General features: G+C 41.0%; 1 protein-coding gene across 5 annotated transcripts in view; it reads left to right on the top strand.

The window, feature by feature from the left end:
• ARHGEF26 (Rho guanine nucleotide exchange factor 26) overlaps positions 1 to 25,903 on the top strand; it is a 122,491-nt gene that overhangs the window by 3,512 nt on the left and 93,076 nt on the right. For all 5 annotated transcript variants that reach the window (XM_054504352.2, XM_064586115.1, XM_045903513.3 and 2 more), the window contains 2 exons: positions 3,038 to 3,183; positions 23,992 to 24,048. In XM_054504352.2, coding sequence (XP_054360327.1) covers positions 3,038 to 3,183; positions 23,992 to 24,048 — 203 coding nt within the window. The remainder of the gene's footprint in view (positions 1 to 3,037; positions 3,184 to 23,991; positions 24,049 to 25,903) is intronic.

The following is a 25,903-nucleotide window of genomic DNA, read 5'->3' as shown; positions in this document are numbered from 1 at the left end:
TTCTGATTTCCTGTTTGCTTATCAAGTTTCAATTTTGGGGAAATCTAACGCTCCTGGCTGCTAGAAACATATTCCTAAGAATCTGTAACCCGTATAGAAAAGCTGCTTCCGCCAGGTGTTCAAACCCTAATCAGATTAGTGGACGTTGGTAAACAGATGGGTCAAGTGTCAACCAACTGGAAGGGCACAGAGCGAGTGAGCAGCCCCACCTGCAGCCCTTGCAGGTCTGGGGAGCATGGTGGAGGTAGTTACTTGCTGTCATACTTTGAACTGTTAAGATTTTCTGACCTTTAAAGAGTCATGAGGAAGGGTATGCCTCTCTATAAGTAAATCTAATGTAAAATCACCCAGAGTTATAAAATACATAATCTTAGGGGATTATAAACTATTTCCCTATATACTTCTTATAAAAATCAGTTCCCTTGGAGTATTTCAACATGACCAGTTTAAAAAAACGTTTTCATTGCACCAATCTTAGGAAACTGCTCTGTATGGAGAAGAAACCCAGATACAGTATTTTAGCTGGTTTGGATAAATTCATGTCCCTGGTTTTATAATTGAGGAAACTGGGAGCTCGGAGAGGTTTAGTGCTTTGCCCACTGCATTGTCACACAGCAGTAGTACAGATAACTGGTTCTTAGTTCAGTTTGCTTCCTTTGTATCACTTTATGACCATGAAGTGAACAGAGCGTCTACCTGATATGTATTTAGAGATGTTTTGTATCTTCTCAGATATGACATTGATTCCGGGATCTCTGTCTCAAAGGGTTAGAAATTGTTGAGCTTTTTTTTTCAAGTCAGAGGACACAACTTTTTTATAGTTCTATGTTGTTTCCTCTTATATGGAGCTGTTTCTTTGCACTCTCTTGTGTCTTCTCAAATATGATGACCTAGAAATTGTTCTCACATATATGTACATGGGGAGTACAGAATTCTTACAGTTAATGACTAACAAGAATTGTAACTCAGGATGAGATGCGGTAGAGTGGTGAGAACCTCTCATGGTGGAGTCAGGGACCTTGTTCTTCTCCTACTGCTTCTGTTCATCATTTGAGTGACACTGAGCAAGCCTTAGTTTCATCGTGTATGAAAGGAGGCTAATAATACTATTATTGCCTGGGTTTGTTGTGAGAATGAATGAGGAATCTTATCAACAGTGTATGCATATGAGAGAGCAGTAAAATCTTGCACTGAGTCTGGGATTATTTTAGTCATGGTGCCTACAGAACATGCAGCAGTTGATGAGAGAGGAGGCAGATGTTTGCCCCCTTCGGTAGGTGGGAAAGGCATGGCAAGCTCAGTGTGTCCCATACCAAATGCCAAGTCTTTCCCTCTGAAGCTGAATCTCTTCGGGTGTTGCTATCTCGTCCTGTGCCGTTGTTGGGACCTGCCGACCCAGGAAACATCCTTACCGCCTCCCTTTCTCTGACCCCCATCTTCAGTCCGTCCCCAGGAGCCCAAGTGTCCATTCTCCCATAGCATCCTACTGAGTCCCCTACGCACTCAGTGATTTGCTACAATAGAATCAAATCTTTCCTTTCCGTGGATTCCCACTACAATCAGGATAAAATACAGTCTTCGCAGTGTGAAAGAAATTCAGTCGTTTTGTACTTGGGATAAAAATCTAGTTCTTTAACGTTGCCTGCAAACCTCTGCTTGATTGGGACTGTCTGGCTCATCTCCCTAAACTCACCTTGCACCTTTGTCCACTAGACACCCGTGCTCTACAGGTGGACTTTTCCTTTCTTCTTCTAAGGTATTACGTTTCTTCTTGCCTTGGGGCTTTTGTATATGCTTTCTCCTTTATCTCTGTAGCTTCTCAGCTTTCAGATCTTAGATTTTTCTTAGTAACGCCCATCTGACCTCCAGACTGGGTCACGCCTGCTGAGAGTCTGTTCTCAGAACACCTGTATATAAATTGTTCAGCTTATAGGTATGTTTATGTACAAGATTATTGTGTCCTCAACCCACTAATGACTTGCCTTCTCACTTGGAGTGAAAACCAGAGTACTTTCAATGGCACTGAGTCAAGGGCCTACATAATCTGCCTTCTATTCATCCCCAACCCCCCTCTCTTAAGCTTTCTCCCTTTCCTCACCCCATTTCAGGCATACAGGCCTTCTTGCTCATCTTTTTACATGTAGATGTACAAAACAGACTCCTGTCCCAGGACCTTTGTACTTGCTCTTCCTTCTGATGGTATGTTCTTTCCCCAGCTGTAAGGTGGCTTGCTTTCTCACCGCTTTTAGGTCTTTGCTTAAATGTCATCTTGGTGAGGCCTCCCCAAACCACCCTATTTAAAAATATACATACCCCCCTTGTAACGCTCCCCTGTTTTATTTTTCTCCATGACACTTACCAGCATCTGACATACCCTAAAAGTTACTTGTTTATTTATTACCATTCTCTGCTCACTCTGATGTCCACTCTATGAAGATTCAGATTTTTATCCTTTTTGTTCATCATTATATCCTAGTGCCTAGCAGTTGTTGGCATCTAGTAGGCATTTTCCAAATATAAGTTGAATGAATAAATGAATGAGTGACTTGGACTATTTTCTCTTCCTATTTTTAGACCGTGAGGACACAGGAAGTATCTTTTATTTTCCGCTCACTCCCAGCCCTTGGCATATTGTAAATATACAATAAATGTTTGTTAAATAGGTAAATGAATGGTGATGGTCTTTGAAGGAAAAGAAGGATATGAATTCGGTTTAAACTCCCCCCCCCAAAAAAAACAAAACCAGTGATTGAACAGGCATGGCTATCCTGCATGAGTGGTGGACAGAGATGTGGAAACTGCTTCAGTGGGTATTTCATGCATGGATCCCTCGCCTTCCCCTGCATGAATTTGGGACAGAGCTGTGTGAGTGAGAAAATCACTTTTTGGTAATTATTCTTCAGTGACAAAATCCATTTGCTTCTTTGTTGTTTATTAAACTGGAGACCAAACATCGTATAAATCTGGATGTTTGTTTGGAGCAAGTAGCATAATGATGGGGGCAATTAGTGACATATAGGGTTTGTATTTCTTGCAGAAAATGCCGTCCTGTATCAGAACTACAAAGAAAAGGCTCTTGATATTGACTCTGATGAAGAGTCGGAGCCCAAAGAACAGAAGTCAGATGAAAAAATTGTGATTCACCACAAGCCACTGAGGTCCACATGGAGCCAGCTCTCTGCGGTAAGTGTTTACCTTTTTCTTTCCGATCTGTGGGCATGAAAAAACCAAGTTGTGGAAGTTAGGTTTAGATATGGTTTTAATTTTTTCTGCCAATGATCCTGTAACCTGAAAGAGAAAGACTCTTCTTTTTAGATTGTGGAATGTTTCTTGAAACTCTTTAGACACCAGTGAGAATGTTGATTTTGATACTTCTGATCAGGAAAATTAGGTTTCGATAAAATAAGGTACCTTGACACTATACAGTATACTCTGGAAGCTTTTCCTGCTCGGTATCTTTTCTTATTTTTTAGATCGTGTATATGCAGAGGTAACCTAATCTATCCAGAACTTTATCATGATTATGGCTATATATACAAATGTGTGTGTGTGTCTGTGCATAATAGGGAGTTTATGACAGTTCTTCCTTGGAAATTTCATTTGATATAGACACATTTGTATGTTCTTGCAGTTGATTAATGAGTGACATTCTGTTCCATTTCCTTCTGTGCATCTTTTGTGTGAGCGTGTCTGACACTTACGTTGTATTGATGAGTAATTTCTCCTCTCTGCATCAAACATCTTTTGTTTATAGCTGTAATTTCTCTTCCTCCTGGCTTAACAAATGTCACAGTGTGCTGCTTAGTTTACTTGATATGAGTTTGGGGACAGCATCTGTGGGCATCCGATGCATTACCAAGCAGAAAGGAATTCCCATGGATGGCTTGGGTGGTGGGAGCATTGCATCAAAAACAAGCCAGTGCACCTCTGTGAGTCCCTTAGGCAACATGGGAGCAGAAGCGATTCCTTCTTAAGCTGAAATGGGCATTGTTCAGAGTCTAGAATCTCATGTATTCAGGGGACACGCCGGCATAAGAAAAGGAGTTGTGTATGTTGGAGCTCATAAACAGGCCATGGGAATGGATGTATGGTGATGATGGGAATGACTTCTGGTCAGGTTCTTCCTCCCTTCTTCTACCCTGTGTTGGAATTCAGAATTCTAGAAACCAAGCCCTTTCTCCCTGTATCCCTCCCAGCCCTTAATTGTATTCTAAGGAGGATTTATTCATTTCCAGTGCCTCCAAGGTGTGGCATCCTTAGTATATGCCACAGGCTGAAATGCCTATAGGGGCAGGGCAAGCAGCGTTAAGGGGATGCTGGTGAGTGTGGAGGTGGAGGCCTGGTGGGGATTATGGTGAACAGGCCTGATATAACCTCAGCAGCCGCCACTTAGCTCACACCAGCCCAGTGTTGCCAGATCTTCTGACATTTAGAAAAGAGAATGGAGCAGTCCAGATTTTTATGAATATTATCCCAATTCAAGTGTTAGAAAATGATGTGTGAGGCCAACAAAGTATTTATGGGCCAGTCTTGTCTCCTGTGCTGACAGTTTGGAACTTCTGGGATATTTCTATGATTTGTACATGTGGTCAGGTGGTAATACCTACCCAAAGAAGTGACATATTGGTAGCCTTCTACCCTAATCTAATGATCTCATGATAGTATATCCCTAAGCACATATGTGGAAAAACTGGTGACAAGGCCCATGGAGGCCATGTTGGCTCTAAATGGCTGTCATTCCGTTGTTGGTGTGGACCATTTGGTAGAGGATCCTTGAAAAGAACTGTGGATTTTTTGAGTTCTTCCTCCGTGGCAACAGCTGCATTTGTTAGCCCCGGCCTGAATCGTGCTGCTATTCTCTGCACGCTAAACAGCAACGTGTACTACCGTGTCCCTTACACTCTGATCTTACCTAGCTTGAGAGCTGAAAAGCAAGCTGCCATACTTAGGCCTCCTAAAGTTTGGCGTTCAGCTAGATTAACAAATGCACATCAAGATAATACTACACATCCTTCAGTACAACTGCAAATATGGGCATGCATTTCATTTGGCAAAGGATACATGTACCCATGTGCCTTTTGTTAACAAGATTGCTATCAAAAGACTGGTGATAAAATGTAAAACTATAAAGTGGGTTCTAACTTCAGTGTGTGTTATCTTGGGTTTTAGTGCTCCCAGGAGGCTTGTGTGTATGTATTGTGTTGCTTGGCAATTACATTTAATCAAAGCAGCATTGGACTTTGCTACCTCCCAATTTTAGACACCAGCCTGCATTTTCTTTTTTGCATTTTGTGTCTCCTTTTCACATTTAAGACAGTTTACTTTAGTTTTTTTTTATACTTTTTTTTTAATTTTTAAAGATTTTATTTATTTATTTGACAGAGAGATAGAGAGAGAGCACAAGTAGGCAGAGAGAGAGGGAGAAGCAGACTCTCCACTGAGCAGGGAGCCTGACGCGGGGCTCCATCCCAGGACCCTGGGATCATGACCTGAGCCGAAGGTAGCCGCTTAACTGACTGAGCTACCCAGGCGCCCCCCCCCTTTTTTTTTATAAAGTACTGCAAATATGCCAAAAAACTCAAAAATAAGTATGTGTAAGAGATTTCTGGGTACCTGCCACCCACGTTGAACAAATGTTAACATTTTAACATCTTTACTGCCGATCTCTCTTTTTAGGCAGATCCAGTGAACAACCCTCCTCTCTAGTACTTCTCTCCTTTCTGCTTTCCCAAAATAATCACTGTCCTGAAGTTCTCTTCTGGACTTCCCACGTGGGTTTTCTATCCACTAAAACGATGTAAGCAGCTCTGGCTTTTAAGAAAGTAGATATTTCAACGCAAAAAGTGGTCATTGCTTTTTTAGAAGCCTAGCAGTTGTTAGGTCCAAGTTTCAGTTAGGACGCTAAAGAGAGGAAACTTTGTGAATTTTGAACAATGTCAGGATGTCTCCATAGGGATCAGCACCTCCATTTCTCTGTCTGACCTCATGCCCCAATCCTTCCTTGTCGAGGGGCTGCAGTGGTTAGTGCGGGTCTCAGAAACATGTGCTCTTTCCATGCTTGCCTTTAGTGTGCCAAATTAATAGGGTAGCCCCCATCTAATCGTGCATATATCACTTTAACAGAAAACTCTTCTTTGGGTATGGCCTTCATCCCAGAAAGAGAGTAGGACAGGAGGTTTTCTGAGTGTGAGGGTTTGTGTGAGCACACATGCGCATTAGCTGTTGTTTTATTTTCTTAAAATCTCCTTGTTGCAAACACCTGCCTGCCTCCTGTGATGATGAAACTTTTCTTATCAGTTGACTGTAGGAAACATTCAGTATGCAAAAGGCTCTTGAGTAGTGCGGCTGTTTGCAGTAATGTATGGGGGTTGCATGGGTCTTTAAGGCTTCAGTCTGACATAGAATGTGTTAGCGTGCTTGTTTATATGTCTCCTTTGGTTCCATTGGACAATCACATGGGTGACAATCGTCCCCACTTACATTGTCGGGGACAGGTTTAACTGTAGTGCTGTGGTTATCTAACAATTAAGGGAGAATTAGAACTGTGTGAGAGACATTTAATTGGGCCTCAATAGCAGGGAGAATCTAGCTGCCACAGACTTCTCTAGTCAGATTGAAGTAAGGGAATGGGGGATGTACTTAGCACTGGTGACTCTGCCAGCGGGTTCTCCATGCAGCGGTGGCTGTTCTCCCATAGTCAGAAACACAACCTGGGCTCCTTAGTATATCATAAGATAGTGACAGGTTTACTCTTCATTCCCTTGAACTTCAAAGGAGGTAGATCTCTTTGAGTCAGTACAAAGTAGGTAGGTAGGTAGGTGTAGGATGGCTTCATTCCAAGGAATATAACTTTGTGCTGCTTTTCAGTCCTGGGAGAACCCTAATATACGAGAAATAATTTAAAATTATTATGGTTCCCGGATTTGAGGCTTTGAGCTTGGAAAGTCATTTTTGACTTCTAGAGATCTGTGCCCAGAGACGAAGAACCTGCCACACACAGGTCAGTTGCCCAGTGACTCACCTAAAATGGCAGCGTGAGGACGAAGCCAACAGTTCTTGGACCTCTGGGACGAGCTTGTGGATTTGAAGAAAAATATCGATACTATTAGTTGGGGATAGAACATCCAAGTCCTTGTTACAGTGACTGCCAGGTGTGTGGCCAGTTGAGTGCGGGATGCAAAGGGAGCTTCAGGATTCCCTAAAGTTGATCCTTTAGTGGGATTCTGGAAGCATTTGCAGTATTACAGAAAATAAAAGATAAATCTTGACTGGAGTCGTTTTGTTTTTCCTCATAACCACGCCTGCCTGTCCTGTGTTGACGCACTGAGCATGTACTGAAAAATGATGGTTGTGAAACCAGTGTTTGTTTTGTCAAGATCAGTGACAGCACCGAAGCCATACTCACCAGCCATGGCCTGACCCCATTTATTTGCCATGGGGTGTGTTTGTGTAATTTCCACCACCTTCACATGCCAGGTACCTTTGAAAAGGGTGTTTAGGCTCCAGAGGCAAAAACAAGCATGCCCGCAAACTTCCCACTGGAATTGAGCACCTAATATAGTCATCCTCTGCTCTGCTGTGCTCTTCCTTTGCACTCGCTGACAGGGGGCTTTATCAGTCATCTTAAATCATTTTGAGTATCTCTTCGGTTTGTTCAAAAAGTTTAAACTCTCTAGTTAGGAATGGGTTTTTCTATTTCCATCAGAGCATTCCTTCAGCTGTGCAGAGTGGGGCTAAGGGTTTAACGGGAGATCCGATGTTAGGACCTCAGTCTCTGAGTCCTGGCTCCGCTCTTCAAGCTCACACCGTTTGCCTCTGGACGACTTTCTGGAACTGCCAAATGAGAAGGGGCGATTTGAAAAATGGTGATTTTATAGAAATGTAATTTCATCCAGTTGACTATATAACAAACACTTTGGAGACTTAGCAGTTGGATCTGACGGGACTTATTCTTTTAGAATTTACACCGTGGTTATTGTGAAAGATCTTCTGTTTTCTACTAAAAACTAGAGCTCAACAGATGTAATAAACCTGAATATTATCCTGTTTGCAGAAAAATGTCTAATGCATTTAGAGGTCATAGAAAAATGCATTATCTTTCCTTAAATTTTCACACGTGTCTGAATTAATTTTCAGTTGTTCAGTGACTTGCTCCTTAAAATAATCTCTTCAGTCATATAATTTTCCATTCATGTTTTGCAACATTGCAGTCTCATAAATTATTTTTTACCTTAGTTGGTGATTAATGCCTTTTACCGTATCTATCTTTTGTGTTTAAAAAATAGAAAAAAAAAATGCTCATTTTTCATGCCTGGTTTGCTTTTTTTTTTTTTTTTTTAAGATTTATTTATTTGACAGAGAGAGACACAGAGAGAGGGGGAACACAAGCAGGGGGAGTGGGAGAGGGAGAAGCAGGCTTCCCGCGGAGCGGAGAGCCCAATGCGGGGCTCCATCCCAGGACCCTGGGATCATGACCTGAGCCGAAGGCAGACTCTCAACCAACTGAGCCACCCAGGCGCCCCTTTGCCTGGTTTGCTTTTAGCACTCATAGTGGAAACAGTCAGGGTTTTGGATATATACTTGTCTACACTTTTAAATTGGACAGTAGGTCTCCTGGAATGTTTGTATCTTTATAAACAGAAATAGAGATCCATGTGCCTACACCTGAGATGCACCAGAGATTCTATTCTAGCCAAGAGGGCTGGAACTGGGAGCCTGCTGAACTGAGCCAGAGACTGGCCTCTGTATGTTCCTGCCATTTCAGTACAATTAGATTATGGTGTTCTTTTAACATTTTTGAAAATTAATTTTGATTTATATAAGCAACACCTAATACGTTCTCCATGTAAAAAAAAAAAATGAGCATTTCAGGTAAGACTAAAATCTCTTTTGTCATATCTGCAATCCCATCTCTTTCCTCTTCTTTATAGAAATGCTGTTCTCAATTTGGTAACGTTCTTCTCAAAATCCACATATATACATTTAAGGGAAATATAAAGATTACATGTGTTATTTAAATATATATTCTGCAGGTTTTACAGTTGGCTTTTTTTCTGAACCATGTGTCTTATAAATCATTTCATGTCTATACATGATGATCTTCAGTGCTCTTTCTAGCTTCTGCATTATTCTGTAGGATGGATATCTGTTTTGCCTCTTTCCCTTTGAAAGGTTATGCATGCTTTGAGAATATAATAAAAACTTTGAGGCATGGATCTTTAGAAAAATGCACACACGAGTATATATGTAAATATTTGTTTATAAGTTTTTCTGTTTTTTTTTTTTTTAATTTCAGTTTGAGGATATTTTTTTTTTTTTTTTCTTGACTTTATCTCCAAATACTGGGAATACCTTACTGGAGCTCTCTATGTATTTTTTTTTTAAGATTTTATTTACTTATTAGGGAGAAAGAGAGGGTGGGGGGAGGAGCAGAGGGAGAAGGACAAGCAGACTCCTCGCTGAGCGCAGAGCCTGACACAGGGCTATATCCCATGATCCTGAGATCCTGACCTGAGCTGAAATCAAGAGCCGGATGCTCAACCGACTGAGCCACCCAGGTGCCCTTGGAGCTATCTATGTATTAAGTATAGTTTCCATGTTGTTCATATCACCTTTAGAAGTTTTCCTTTTTCTGAATTATAGCAGACTTGGAACTTGAGCTATATAACCCTTTCTGAAGAATATATATACATATATATATTCTTATATTCTTTTTTTTTTTTTTAAAGATTTTATTTATTTATTTGAGAGACAGAATGAGATAGAGAGCATGAGAGGGGGGAGGGTCAGAGAGAGAGGCAGACTCCCTGCTGAGCAGGGAGCCCGACGTGGGACTCGATCCCGGGACTCCAGGATCATGACCTGAGCCGAAGGCAGTCGCTTAACCAACTGAGCCACCCAGGCGCCCCTATTCTTATATTCTTAATTTATATACATATATCTACATATACATATATATGTATATATATATTTCTTATATATACATATATAAGAAAAAACTGTTCCAGCTGGAGCTGAGTAATGAAAGGGCAACTGAATAATAGATATGCCAATGTTTATGTTCTTAATTCTCCCGAGAGAACAATAGGGTATGAAATGTGGGTATGTGTGCACCATACCCCTAGGGAGGCAGAGCACAAGAGACAGGTGCTCCAAGAAAGTGGGAGAAGATGAGCACGGGGACATTAAATTTTGATTGGCATGACTACAAAAAGATATTTCAATCAGAAACCTAGACTTGGGACCCAATACAAAGAGGGTCTTATTAGTTCATTGAGCAGAAAACCAGCAAGAGAGATTGATGAATGATTCCTTCATTCATCTAGTCCTTATGGCAGCCTGCTCTGTGCTAGACACTCGGAGATAGAGCCAAACAGACTCCACCTTGCTTTCATTTCCTTACAGACACCTTGCATCGGGAGACAAATATCAAATAATTCCACAGATAGATGACAGAATTACAACCGTATGAATGCCATGAAGGACATGTTCGTGCTGCTCTGAGATCCTACGGGGGAGGGCAACTGTCTGGGCAAGGTGCTGTCAACTGATAGATGGTGGCAAAGGAAGAGACAAGAGCCGCCGTCAATGGCGTGTCAAGACAGGTGTCCGGGCAACATTGGTGGTGGGAGACAGGGACAGAATTGAGGAGTCCCAGGCGGAGAAACTGTCCTGTATGTAGACCCTCTGGGGTAATGGTGGGTAACAAGAGTTAAAATAAAATTGGTTCAGCTGAAGCTTCTTGCTCTGTTTGGTGGGCACTTCCGCACTCCTCCCATCTCTAAATGCTGGAGGCTCCCTAGGCTCCGACTCTGGGCCTCTTCTCTGTTCTCGTTTGGTGATCTCATCGAATCTTGTGGATTTAAATGCATCATATACTCTGATGACTTCCAAGTTTCTACCTCTAGACTAGACCTTTCCCTGAGTTTTCAGACAAGGATATCCAGATTCTTTTCTGATATAATTGGCATCTCAAAGTTAACCTGTCCAAAAGTTTACTTCTGCTAATTCTCTTCTCTCCCACCCAGACCTGCTTTTCCCACAATATATATATATTTTTTCTAAGCAAATAACAACTCCATCTTTCTAGTTGCCAAGGTCAAAAACCTTGGAGTCATTCCTCACTCTTCTCTTTCTCCCATAACCTATTCCAGTTTGGTGTAAAGCCTGTTTGTTTCCTTTACCTCCAGAAGTGGATTATCCCCACTGCTTCCCAGCTCAACTCCTGTATCTCCTGGGTTCCCTTTACATCTCCTCTCTATGTAGCAGCATATAATTATATTATCTGTGACGCTGTTAAAACATGCTGAGGTACTCTTTGTTCTGGTCCTTCTGGTGTTCTTACCTCCACTTAGACTAAAGGCCAGGCCTTACAGTGGCCAGTGAGGCTGTGTGATCTGGCCTGATTCCCTTTCTGGACTCATCTCCTGCTTCCTCCTCCATCTTCCTCATTGCTCAGTCACACTGATGTTCCCAGAATACAAGGTGTACTCTGCCCCAGGGCCTTTGCATTTGTGGTCTGCCCAGCTTATAGTAGCTCTTCCTCCAGAGAACCACATGGTTTTCTCCCTCACCTTCTCCCTAGCACCCCTTTAGCATTTTTTTAAAAGATTTTATTTATTTATTTGACAGAGAGAGAGACACAGCGAGAGAGGGAACACAAGCAGAGGGAGTGGGAGAGGGAGAAGCAGGCTTCCCGCTGAGCAGGGAGCCTGAGGTAGGGCTCGATCCCAGGACCCTGGGATCATGACCTGAGCCAAAGGCAGATGTTTAATGACTGAGCCACCCAGGTGCCCCGCCTTTAACATTTCTTATCCTCTTCATGGCATTTACCTCTCTCCCATACTGTGTGATTTACTTTTTTGGTTAATTGTCCATCTACTCTGCTGAAATAAAAGCTGCATAAAGGCGGAGGTTTTTGTCCATTTTGTTTCCTGCTGTTTCCCTAGCACATGAAATAGTGCTTGGCTCATAGTAGACTTGCAGGAACTATTGGATGAGTTTATTAATGAATGTATAAATAAATGAATACATGCAGAAATCTAATCCCATAAGTGAAAATAGTAGGAAGTTACTCAGCAGTGAAAACAGCGAGGAAGTTTCCTATTTAGGGACCATTTGGAGGCTGTTTTAAATTTTTATTAAAAAAAATTTTTTTTGATCATTGGTTGGCTACCTCCTGGATTTAATACACATCTTTGATACATTGGAGAACTTGGCATCGTGATAGTTTAAAACTATGTTAGCCTGTGGTAGGTATTGGCTACTATGAAATCAAATTCAATGGCAACCTAATTTTTCACTTGGTATTTCTTTTGGGGAGGTAAATGGGACAGCATTTGAGAATGATAGCATTCTGTAGGAATACAGAGCAATTAGGTAAAAGGAGGGAAGGCTCAGTTACTTTGAGGAGTTCTGAATGATAATACTGAGCTTTGGATTGTGGAAATCATCTATCAGATTCTTGTATTTACTCTCTCGATCTTAAGATGTGCCCTTGTGGCATCTCCTCCTTTAGTCCAATGATAGGACTGTTCCTCAAGGCCACATCCACAGACTGATTTGTCTCCATGATGATTTGAGAAGTTGTCACTGTAAAAATTATTATTGAATCTTTAAATGCTGGACTTGTGTTTAAAAATTTGTTTCTCAAATTTTGTTGATTTATCCAGAGTACTGATAGCCTCAATTTTCTCCTTTAGTCTGCGCTCTAATGTCTTAAGATTATTACGGTATTCATTATCTGAATATCTATTATTTGAAGAGGTAAAGACTATAGAGCCAACGGATGGTTCTTGTAGAAGAAGTAGTGTTGCCAGTGAAAGGAAATTGCAGATTATTTTCCCTTTTGGTGTGATGGGTTTGCCACCCATCCAACTGAAATAACACAGAAATGGAGCGGTTCCCATTTTGAAGTGGCAGGAAACTACTTCGGGTAGTGGTATGCAAAGGAGTGGGATTGTTGTTCGCTCCACTGTGCAACAGGGAGCCCCTGTATCCTCATGGGTTCAAGGTCTCAGTAGGAGCAGACAGTGCAGTGGCTGACTTGCAGGATAGCTGTAGCTCAGGGACCTGCCATTGGATCATTATGATATTAATTTGTTGACATGCAGTTAAAGTATTGACCAAATATTTGCAGAGGACTTACTGTGCACAGGGGTTGTACTAGGTGAGTTCACCACAATTTACGTAGTCCTCAGGACAATAGCACGACAGCAGTACTATTTTTCTACCTTGTATCAAGGCAGCTGAGACGATGAGATGTTAAATATGGCTACTCTCCAACTATTTCTGTTAGGGTTTTGAGATTACCTAGAACGGAGCCTTGGGCTCTGGAAAAGCAGGAACGATATTTCTCTCTGGTACTTGACTGAAAATGTGTCTCAGCAACTATCTGCCTGGTGGCTCTTTTCTTTTTTTTTTAAAGATTTTATTTATTTATTTGAGAGAGAGAATGAGAGAGAGCATGAGAGGGAGGAAGGTCAGAGGGAGAAGCAGACTCCCTGCCGAGCAGGGAGCCCGATGCGGGACTCGATCCAGGGACTCCAGGATCATGACCTGAGCCGAAGGCAGTTGCTTAACCAACTGAGCCACCCAGGCGTCCTGGTGGCTCTTTTCTTGTCATGAACTTATTTTCCCTCTCTGCTGTGTCTGTCTTTTCTCTGGAGAGCTCCTGCACACTCCGTTTCTGAGTTGTAACTTAGACTTATGGGACAGTTACCTAGCATGGTCCTACCCCACCTCCTGTTTTCCTGTCAGCTTCCATATATAACTACCCAGTTCAGTTTCTTGAGAGAGAATCCAACCAATCAGAGCAGCTCAGCACTTTACCCCCACTTAATAGGCCACTTAACCATTTTTTGTTGTTTGGCCAGGTGCCTGACTAGCTCTATTCCAATCGGTTTTGGCCTCCGTGATGCATTATGGTGCGAAATGTGGCCACCTTGGGTTGTTTATTTTGTGGAGGCCTGAGTAGAACAACTTTCCTTGTAGGGGTCTGTGAGACTGTTTAGCAACATGACTGACATATCTAATGTAAATTTACACATGATGGTTGGAGCACCTGTGTGGCTCAGTGGGTTAAGCGTCTGCCTTCGGCTCAGGTCATGATCCCAGGGTCCTGGGATCGAGCCCCGCATCGGGCTCCCTGCTCAGCGGGGAGCCTACTTCTCCCTCTCCCTCTGCTGTTCTCCGAACTCATGCTCTCTCTCTCTTTCCCTCAAATAAATAAATAAATAAATAAAATCTTTAAAAAATAAAAAAAAATTACACATGGTGGAGTCAATGTTGCAAACACGGTGTAGATCAGAAGCTTAGCAAATGAAAAATACATTTTACCTTGTAATCTTTGTGTGTGTGTGTGTGTGTGTATCTCAAACAAAAGTTAGAAGTTACCCTTAATACTTGCATTACACGGTGGTATTTCTGTCTTTTCTGTTTTGTTACATTTAAATAGGTGTTGGCCAGAAATCCATGGACTTTTTTGTGTCATTCACTTGTAGTTTGGAAAATGCTGGTGTCTGATTTGAAACTTCATTGGTATTACATGCATCGTAGTGGGTGTGGCAAACAAAGCAAGTCTAAATCCCAGTATCTGCACTGCAGGAACTTAGAAGCTGGTTCAGAAGACAATAGAAATGAAACAGCTAAATGGTGTTTCTCCAAGAATGTAGGGCACGGTGCCAAAATGAATGACATAGACAGAAATCACAGAGCCGTGAAGTCAGGGAAGCTTTCTCTAGAGAGGATGACTAAAACTAGGTGGGCAGAAGAGTAGGAAATAAAAGCAGGGAAAGTATGAAATATGGCTTGAGTGAAGTTTGATGTATAGGTCAATGGAAGAACAACCGTGGTAAGTCTTGCCAGTGTCTCGGATCTCCTCCATACGATAAGATAATCCCTGTCCGATGAAACCATTGCATGCTTTGTACATCTAGTGGAAAACATCAGTTCGCTTTCTTACCCAATTTTCCAGAAGAGGTCTTGCTCAGGTTAGCTCTTTTTTTTTTTTTTTAAAGATTTTTTATTTATTTATTTGAGAGAGAGAGAGAATGAGACAGAGAGCACGAGAGGGAAGAGGGCAGAGGGAGAAGCAGACTCTCCGCCAAGCAGGGAGCCTGATGCGGGACTCGATCCCGGGACTCCAGGATCATGACCTGAGCCAAAGGCAGTCGCTTAACCAACTGAGCCACCCAGGCGCCCTCAGGTTAGCTCTTTATTGCAAATCTAGGAAATTAACTTTATTGTCAGTGTTGTTTTAAGTAACTGACTGGTTTGGAGTTGATCGTTCCTTTCCATCTGCCACTTGACAAAAACAAGAAATGAAGATGAAATAGCCACTGAGGTGTTGGCACCAGCTTCACAAACAAGAGTTCTCCTCTCCTGCAAGAGGGGCACCTCAGCCCTGTTCTGCCCTTGTCAGCCCTTGTGGACTCAGGCCTTCACTATGAGTCAGGGGTGCCATGCTCAGTCACCCCAACTCTAGCCCAGTCCTCATCGCTGTCACATCTGCACACCTGTCCGGCTCACACTCATTTTCCTCACTGCCTCAGAAGCCACTGTGTGGTTTGGGCTTGACTGAAATCTTGCTTTCTCCTTGCCTCCCTTTCCTTAGCTACTTTACTTCTTTTATCTGCTGCTGGTCACCTGCCATGTCTCTAGCTTTCCTTGAAATGCTGGTATTACTGGCATCCTTAAACAATAAAAGTTGAAATCCCTCCCTCTCCCCATCACTGTTGACATTTTGGTGTAGAACTTTTCAGACATTTTCTCCAAGTGTGTGTACATATGGAGTTTTTTTTTTAAGCAAAAATTCAATAATATTATCTTGTTATCCATATTTTCCTCTTAACAATGTTGTGAATATCTTTTCATGTCATTAAACCTGTTTTGTGGTACATTTTTTTTTCTCTTACCATGTTGTGAAATGACTTTTCATGTCATTAAACTTTCTTCCATAAGAACCTTTCTAAAGCCCAAATTGTATTTCATCAAATAAGTGGATGTTTGGTTCTTTTACCCAACTCCCTATTGTTAGTCATTAGTGTGTTCTTCAGTTTCCAATTTAAAATTCAAAATTTAAAGGTGATTAAGTTCTTTAAAACAATATTTTTGAATTACAGATAGGTTCTCCTTATTATAACACTAAACACACCAGTTAAGACTGAAATCTGCTTTGATTTTACCACCATTCTCAATCCCTTCCCCTATTAACCACTATTAACCACTGCTCCTCAGTATTTTATTAAGTGTTCACTTTTTAAAACTTCTCATCTTTTATTAAATACTTGTAGAGATTGTCCGTCTCTTCTAAAACCAGTTTCCTTTTCATCCTTTTCATCCTTTCTACTCTGTGTCATTAGCTTTTCATGCCTTTGCTAACTTCATTTTCTTCTCTTAATTGTTGATAGATAAAAGAGAGCTGTTTCTCTTGCTTATCTGGGAGCAAGAGGATGAGTACATTGGAGTCTGGGCTCGGTAGCCCTACAGGGGAACGAGGCCCGTAAGAGCCAGAAGTGAAAGGGAGGAATGTGTTTAGCAGGAGTAATGTCAGGGCTAATGAACGGGTTAAATTGCGAGGGCACCCTGCTGATAGCTTAGCTTTCACTGCCTCAGAAGCTGGGAACCCAGTGGGAGAAGTGTTTGGGGCATTCAGGAGGAGGACTGCAGTTTAGGGGGGGAATAGCTACAGATCACAACTCCCAGGGATTCAAAAGTGTTAGAAGGCAGTCCTGCTGGGATGGTTAAGAGCTCACAGCCTCTGGCCTGGAGGGGGGGGGGTGTGGGTGAGAAGGCAGGCCTGGGTTTGAATCCCAGTTTTACTACTTAGTAGGGCTAATGTGATTTAACTTTTCTGTGGTTCTGTGTTTTATTTGTAAAACAGGGATAGTGCCATCTTCCTTGTGGGGTTGTTAAAAGGTTCTGCTGCATGGTAAGCATTTGATACAGCGGTAGTTTGAGAAAGAATTAAAGAACCGACAAGAACTTTGAATCAGGAATCGGCTAGTAATATGAATAGCTAGCTAGTGAGAGCTGGTTGCGATGAAGTAATGCATGCTTATCTCCTAAATTGTACAAAGGACAACAGTTTATTCTTGTACTTTTAATTACCTATCTGCTTGTGGTTTGTACTTTCAGCCTCATATCTGTATTGAAATAATTTGGGCTCATTCAGGAATCCTGGCTCTGTCTGTAGAAGGTGATGGCAGGGCAGTGAGGAGCAAAAACCTCAAGCCCCTGCCTGCCTTATCTGAGGTTGCCATTGATTTCGCAGACCTGAGGTTACCTCCAGGAGGCCGAGAGGGCTGGCTGCTTCTTAAGATCCAAGAACTTTGGCGAGGATTGCAGAATTATTATTACTGTAGATCAAAGAGGAGATCAGTTTTTTGAACAAATTAGGAGGTCCCTGGCACATTAGTTGACATATTTTTAAATGATTTTATTAAAGGGGCCATTGTGTTCTACCTCTCCCATTTTTTTAACAGTATTTTATCTATTTACCCACCCCTTCCTGAAAGTGTGACACTGTCCTCTTGATCTCATTCATCTGATCATTGGTTACACAAATCTCTGATCCTTTAGAGTCTTGTCCTATGGCAGCTCATAGCTTAGATGGAGTGATCTCTCAGGATCTTTCGCCGTGGATGAGTGGGCCCGGAGAGAGCCTACAGGCCTGGTTACAAGGACACTGTTTCTGGATCCTGGCAGATTTTTCATTTTAGGGACTTCAAACATACTCTTGGAGAGCAGCTGTTCCCATGTTATTTACAGTGAAAGAACTCTAGCTTATTTGTAATTCAGGGGCTATGTGAGTTGTGTTAAGTCTATAGAAAGGACCTGGGAGTGATTGTGTCCCATGGTATAATTTTACTTGGCAGTTCATTCCTTTACCACTTTTGAACTCTTGAGAACAAAAGCCTGTGAATAGGGAATCACCAAAAAGCATGAATAACCAGCTGATTTTCAGCAAGTGGGTAAACTCCAGCAAGTTTAAAGGTCTTAGCTCAAATTGAGTATTCCATGTACATTAGTGCTTTATGGAGCCAGAGTGATCTTGGGTTACAAATATCTGATCTAATTTTTAACTAGCTATATTTCTGAGCCTTTTCGGACGGTCAGTCTTTCGGGGCCCTCCCTTTTTGGTTTCCCTGGCTGGTGGTTCAGAAACATGGAAGGAATGTGCCACCCATCTGATCTAGAAACAGTATCAACTCACAGAGGGCCTGAGAATATATCCCATGGAAAATGATCATCTGGTCGGCCAAGAGACGGTGTTATTAATGTCACCTCCCTTCACAGATATAGGACTGGCTTTATTCTGTAGATAGGTTCTGTAGAAATGTCAGTACTGGGGCTCTGTTTGGGCCTAGGGAATCCGACTGGCTCATAACCTATTCCAGTCAGTGAAGTCAAAGGCCAAGGAATAACTGTGCAAAGTTTATGGATCTCCTAACACAATTCTCTGCAAGGTGAAAAATCCTGTAACTGCGCTGAATGCAGGAATGGAATTCAGTGCCAAAAGCCTGCTTGTTCCCTCATAGGGTAGTCATCTAAGAAGCTCAGCCTTGCAAGGTATCAAGGAGGAGCCACTCATGAATTGTAGATGGAGTAGCTAATAATTAACTTTTGGCTTTATATTTTAGGGAGTTTACCCTTTTAGCAATTTAAAAAATTTTAGGTCTAACTAGACAATATCACACCCATAGATGAAGTATCTTGTACTGTTCTTTATTAGTTTTAGCCAGTTGTCAATTTCCATCCTATTTGAATATGCAAAATATATCCATTACAAAGATCGTGAGTGAAGAGTTTCAATACTGATTACAGCAGTATACATATACATGTGTATATATATATATATATATATACACACACACATAATCTATAATGATGAATGTAAAACTATTGTAACATTAGCGAGTTCTCTGCATTCACTGTCTTGATAAGCCACATATGTTTATATTTTTAACTTATGTTAAAACTATAGATATGGGCTCAGTTTTGTTGTTTTATTTGAATTAATTTTTATCCACTTAAAATGTTGAAGATAATGACATGCATCGTACTTTCTCCTTAGAGGCTAGAATCTGCCATGGTAGGATTTGAACACTTTTGTGAACTGGTTAGATTATACAAAATCAAGAACCCCAAATATAATCCAGCTCTTAGTGTTTCATTAAACTTCTTTTGCAGTTCTATTTACTGATGACATAGTTAAATAAAAAATTTAAATCAGTGAGGAATAAGAAAGCTCAAGTGAAGTCAGAAGAGAACGTTAGAGGCATGCTGCTTTGGCTGTCTGTTCCCAGTTGTACTCAGCCAGAACTTCCAATATGAAATAGAGGTTATCAAAATACAGAAGGAGCCTACACAATTTTAATTTTTTTCATTTAGGGTAGCAATAGGAATCAGGTGTTAGAAGCTGCTGTACTATTTTTTTTTCTTTTTCACACATAGAAACAAGAGGAACACTTGAAGAAGCATGATAAACTTGATAATCTTTCAGATTCTCTTAGCAAAAATGTGCAAACTGCAAAAAGCAGGTCAATTTTAAAACTGTAGGTGTAAACATATGCTTTTCACACATTTTTTTTCTTGGCGGGGGGGGAAGCCTGATTCTTCCAATGAGTTAAGTTTACTGATAAGGTTTGCTGTTTTTGAATTAGAAAATTTCTAGAGGTATTTACTTTATTTATTTATTTTTTTTGAGAGAGAGAGTGAGCCTGCAAGCAGGGATGAGGGTGGGCGGGGGGAGAGAAGGAGGGGCAGAGAGAGAATCTTAAGCAGGCTTCAAGTTCAGCATGTAGCCCAACATGGAGCTGGATCTCACGACCCTGAGATCACAACCTGAGCCGAAATCAAGAGCCGGATGCTTAACCAACTAAGCCACCCAGGTGCCCTTAGAGGTATTTGCTATTTAAAACTTGGCGCACATTCTCCTTTTTTCCTTCCTTTCCCATCCTCCATCCCTCCTTTCCTTCCTCGTTTCTTTCTGCTTGATATTTTGCTCCAGTGTGTTCATTCTACCCTAATAGTCTGTTCTCTGCCTTGTCACCAGTCTCCATGGGGGCCTCCTTTGATATCCTTCTCGCCCTCTCTTTCTCTGGTTTCATTCCTCCAAACTGCTCAGTCTCTGAAAGCATCTGGCCTGTTCATGACCTTCTCCATCCAGGCACCTGCTCTCAGGTACTACTTAATTTCGAGCTGAATGTGGAAAGAAGTCTCAGGGGGACATAATGATTCCTCTTGACTCAGGAGGGAGAAGCTGTCCAGCCTGCCCTGTACAGGGGACAGAAGGGCCAAGAGAGAAGGACAGGCCCTGGAGCCGTGGCCTGGCAGTCAGCCAGGAGGGGCTGATCTGTCATAACTCTCCGCAGCAAACTTGCAGCCTCCTCCAGTGTGCTGCACTTCAGGTTTCTTAGTTATGACCCAAGAATGTTCCCTGGAATCTTTTTCTTTTCTGTCTCAGTAGTTTTGTATGGGTTGCTGGTTTCTTACTGATGACTTTTTGGTTAAAGGAGTATTTTATCATTGTTTGTACTAGTATTAATGAAATATGATAATTCTGGGAGCTAGCACTTTGCCTTTTTCAAAACTACATTTTTTTCCCCCCTCAAAAGAGAAACTGTTTTGTCTGGGGATTTTTTTTTTTTCCTTCTTAATGGGATAAAGTAATCTTAATCCCTCAGTAAACTAGCTGTCACATGTGTAGGTCTCTAAGTCCAAATGGTTCATTCTCTTTCCCTGAAGATTTCTGGGTCTGAACTTACTAGTAATTCTGGATGACAAGGCCAGTGCGTGGAAATTCTTGCTGGTGATCTCACCTGTGGAGATTGTGGGCATGGCGCCTGGATATCGATCTGCCAGGACTATGTGTCAGGAAGGAAATCCTGTGAAATTCCTGCTCAGGGTTAACCATACGGGAGTAGTGCTGAACAGTTTCATTCTTCTGGCCGGTCTCCCCCCTTATTAAAATGGATGAAGAAGCCCTTTTAGCCATGAATTCTTGCTGACAGGCTGACCCCGGGTCAGGATGGTGGGTAAGGCTAAGAACATTCCACAATATGGGTGGATGAAAAAGAACATATGGAGACTTGATACGGGCCTGGCATTAGAAGGAGTTTAGTGATGATTGCCCAACCCTAGAAATGGACTGCCTCTCACAGAAAGCAGGGGTCCCTCAGTCACCTGGGGCGCCTGAGTGGTGCAGCTGGTTGGGGGTCCGACTCCTGGTTTCAGCTCAGGTCATAGTCTCGGGGTCATGGGATTGGGCCCTGCATGGGGTTCTGCGCTCAGTGTGGAGTCTGCTTAGGACTCTCTCTCCCTCTCCCTCTGTCCCTGCCTCCGCTCTCTCTCTCTAAAATAAATAAATAAATCTTTAAAAAGAGAGAGAGAGTATGAGCTCTGGAGTTAGACAGGCATGGATGCAGATTATGCCCTCGCTACCTGTTAGCTGTGTGCTCTTAGATGTTAAGCCTCACTTGTTATCCCCACCTGAATTGGAGATAAGGATAGTATTATCGACTTTCTTGAGTTTTTAGGAGGATTCAATGGGAAAGGGGGTATAAAATGCTTATGACACATCCAGGCACACAGTGAATGTTCCGTAAGTGATCGCTGATTTTACCACTGATTTAGGACTCTTTCTACACTACTCTACTGCTTTCTGTCCTTTTCCAAAAGTCAGGTTAGAGACCATAACATGTGTTTTCATTTCCGTGACAGCACAATGTAGGGCACTGTGCACCCACAGTTTTCACACTAAGGTTTACACCACCGGGGATTCATGAAGACCATGCAAAGTGGACAGGGATCCATTTTTTTTAGATCTTTTAAGGATCCATTTTTTTAGATCTTTATGTTCCAGGTATCCTCCCCTTTCTAAAATTGAGACTACGTGTGCTAAGTGTTACCCCAGGGTTTTTTCCAATCTTCTCTCTCACAGTTGCCCTTTTTGCAATTTTACTAAAGAAAGGTGTTCCCCTTACCCATCTCAAATCTTAGTGTGGTGCCTTGTTCCAAGGTGTCATTCCACTGGGGTACAAGATACGGAGGGTCAATTTAAAATATTGGTTTCAGTGAAGCCTCTTTTAATGAAGCCACTATAACCCCCCCCACCCTCCCACCTTACTAAGAATTGCATTCTCAGTAAAATTTACTTTTAGGGCCTAATGCATTAAAATTGGCAGTTATTGTGTTATTTTGATCGTAGGTTATTAATGATATTTGTGGTGATTATATAATCCAGAAGAGTCTCTTTTATACTTAAAGCTCAATGGTCACAGGAAATTTTAGAAACTTAAATTGAAAAATGTATTTTTGCATTAGGTGATTTGGGTGCTAGGGTGATTAATAAGATACCCTACCACACAGAATTACGTTAGGAAATTTTGGGGGAAAATTGACATAGAAATGTGATTTTTAAGGATAAAGAAGAATAATCTCCAGCTGTTATGGGAAGCATATTTATTTTTAAATGGAGGATGGTGGATATCAAATCGTTGTGCTTTTTATAAATGTTTGAAGACCTGTGTTATATTTTATTGCTGTTAGTTTCTCACAAAAAGGGAGAACACTCTCCTTTCTTGCTGTTCTTTCTGTTAAGCACAGAATTTAATTGGTCAATATTTTATGTATGCCTTACCTTTTGCTAATTTAATTAGCTGAAAAACATGAGTATCTTTCACGTGCCAGACTCAGTGCCAGGTATACCAGAAGCCACCACGGGGCCCTGAGTTCACGGAGTTCATGGTTCAGCTGGGTTAGAAGCTGAATCCTGTGGGACGCCTGGGTGGCTCAGTTGATTGGACGTCTGCCTTGGCTCAGGTCCTCATCCCAGGGTCCTGGGATCGAGCCCCGCATCGGGCTCCCTGCTCCGCGGGGAGCCTGCTTCTCCCTCTCCCACTCCCCCTGCTTGTGTCCCCTCTCTCGCTGTCTCTCTCTCTCTGTCAAATAAATAAATAAAATCTTAAGAAAAAAAAAGAAGCTGAATCATGGTAGAAACTGCAGTAATCAAATAAAAAGTACATGGTAATTTAGGTAGAGATCGCAGTGATTTAGCTAACAATGCAGCTGCATTACTCCAAGTACAGTACTGGTGCTTTGGTTCTTGTGGGTACTGTTGCTTCTCCAAAGAATATCAGGTTAATAGCCTTCTTTGTCTAATTAATTAATTAATTAATTAATTAATTAATTAATTTTTAGAGAGCGAGAGAGAGCATGTGAGCCAGGGTGGGAGGCAGAGGGAAAGGGAGAGGGAGAATCTCAAGTAGACTCCTGGCTGAGCACAGAGTCTGGTGCAGGGCTCTATCTCAGGACCCTGAGATCGTGACCTGAGCAGAAATCAAGGGTCCTTCCAGTGCTCAATGGACTGAGCCACCCAGGCATTCCCTTCTTTGTCAAATTTCAATGTGCTGAAAATAATGCTGAAATTGGGGCAGGGGAGACTTTGTTTTCTTTGTTTCTTGATTGGGTTTCTATGAAGAGCATGGGTATTCCATGGAATGTTGGTGAAAAATAGTATTAAAGTTATTTTTTCAGTGTGGGATCCTGGGCAGTAAACTCTCAGATGGGTGGCTTCACTTTCTTTATTGTTAGATTTCTTCATTTATGATTTGGGAAATTAATTTGATAAGCATTTTAGGAATATCTACACCTAAGACTAGAATAGATTAGCACAACCTGATGGGATAGTGTTCTAGACACTTTGCAGTTCTTTTGTGTGGATGCTAATTTATTAATGTGAGTAAATATTCTATGAGGGACCCAAAAATTAATATGTGCTGAATTCACACACTTTGCAGTTCTTTTGTGTTGATGCTAATTTAATAATGTGAGTAAATACTCTATGAGGGACCCAAAAATTAATATGTGCTGAATTCACACATTTTGCATAATTTCCTAAAATTCATTTCTCAAAGAGCATGGAGTTATGCCTTACATAATAAATTGTTGAAGTAAATGAGCTCAATTTTATTTTGCTTTTTCCTCTAGGTGAAAAGAAATGGATTATCACAGACAGTTAGCCAGGAGGAAAGAAAGAGACAGGAGGTATGTTTTCTACTGAGCAGATACTTTAGAGCTCTGAAGAGAGTGTGTGCTTTCACCTACTGTGTGTTCAGTGTTTTCCTTTGAAAACGTATTCATTTTGTTCTTTTTGCATAAGAGGTATGTGTTCATTGTCAAATAAAACTACACATAAGAACCCAGGAAAGAAAACTTAAAATACCTTAATGTCATTTTAGCTTAAACAACACCTAGTCGAGGTATTTAAACTGGAAGAAATATGTTGAAAAATGAAAGAGATATTAGATCCTGGATTGAAACAGGATATTAGTGGGAAAACTGGTGTAATCTGAGTAAAGTACGTGCATGTGTCTGCAGATAAAATGTAATGGACCGTGGTTATGTCGTGTGCCCTGGTTAGGGGAAGCTGGATGAAGGAAACACAGGAGCTCCAAACCCTCTTTGCAAGATTCCTATAAATCTAAAATTATACCAAAATAAAGGTTTACTTAATAAAAAATAAAACAGATAGTAATAGGATTTTACAACTTGAAATTTAAATAAATGCAGTTTAAGGAAATTACTCATTGTAATAATATAGTGAAGTTCTCAACACTTTTCTCCTGTTATATGCATGTTACTATGTTTATGTATATACATGCATATAAACTGCACAAAGGATATGCACTGTATTTTTATTTTATTGGCATGAACTAACACAAAAATACAAGGGGACATTATAGTGTCATTTTTTTTAAGTTTAAAAAAACCAGAATAGTATATAACATTGGTGTACCCATCACTGAGAATTAACAAATGTATTACATTTATAATTTTTTCCTTATATTTTTTAAAGAAAACAAGACTTTCAATAAAGTAGAATCCCTACACTCTCCGTGGTGCCATTTCCTTCCTCTCCTCCCCAGAGTCAGCTATAATTATGAATTGATGTGTACCTATCCAATCTGTGTTTTTTTTCTTAAGATTTTATTTATTTATTTATTTATTTGAGAGCGAGAGAGAGAGAGAGATAGTGCGCAGAGAAAGAATGCACAAGTGGTGGGAGGGGAGCAGAGGGAGAAGCAGACTCTCTGCTAAGCAGGGACCATGATGCGGGACTTGATCCCAGGACCCTGGGATCATGACCTGAGCCGAAGGCAGACACTTAACTGACTGAGCCACCCAGGCGCCCCTCAATCTGTGTTTTTAAATCATGTATTACATATATTTATGTACATATATTTGTGTGCATATGTGAGTGTGATGATTCTGAACATATTTTTTGTTTACTTTTGATATTCAGCACTATTTTTGGGATTTATCCATGTTAATGTATATTAATCTAGATTATTCATTCAAACCACTATATAGTATTCCACTGTATAAATACCACCTTAAAAAAATCTGTTGTCCAAATTTTGGACAGTAAGTGCTATGTTTTTTTTCTTTATTATTAACATTGCAGCATAAATAATGTTTGTGGACAAATTCAAGAGCTACTCCAGGGTCCTAACCCCATTTGAACATATGTGTTCTTTTAAACCTTTTCTGTTTGAACCTATTTATTTCCTTTATATTTTGAAAATATTCAGATTTGTGATATAAAAAAAACTAATGACAGCAGCAAATCTAACTTTATGGTTCCTTTCGATTCCTATATAGCTATTTTTAGAAAGTTTAACCCAGTTTGCTTTTAAGTAGTTGACGGCTCTATTGTAGGATGTTTTAACAGTTATTACATTAAACCTATTATATTAAACTACCACTTAATCATCTTTTCCTGTGATCTATTCTGTATAGTTCATGTGATCTTTTTGTTTAAATCTTAGTATTTTGCATGTGATTACAAAAGCCTTTGCTTTTGAAAATATTTTGTCATTCAGGGTACCATATCTATTAA

This window comes from Mirounga angustirostris, unplaced genomic scaffold, assembly GCF_029215605.1.
Source record: "Mirounga angustirostris isolate CCGP_5_RB_7025 unplaced genomic scaffold, mMirAng1.0.hap1 SCAF_1, whole genome shotgun sequence".
Lineage (NCBI taxonomy): Eukaryota > Metazoa > Chordata > Mammalia > Carnivora > Phocidae > Mirounga > Mirounga angustirostris.
The sequence above is the reverse complement of the archived record's forward strand: the minus strand, read 5'-3'. Positions and strand labels throughout refer to the sequence as shown.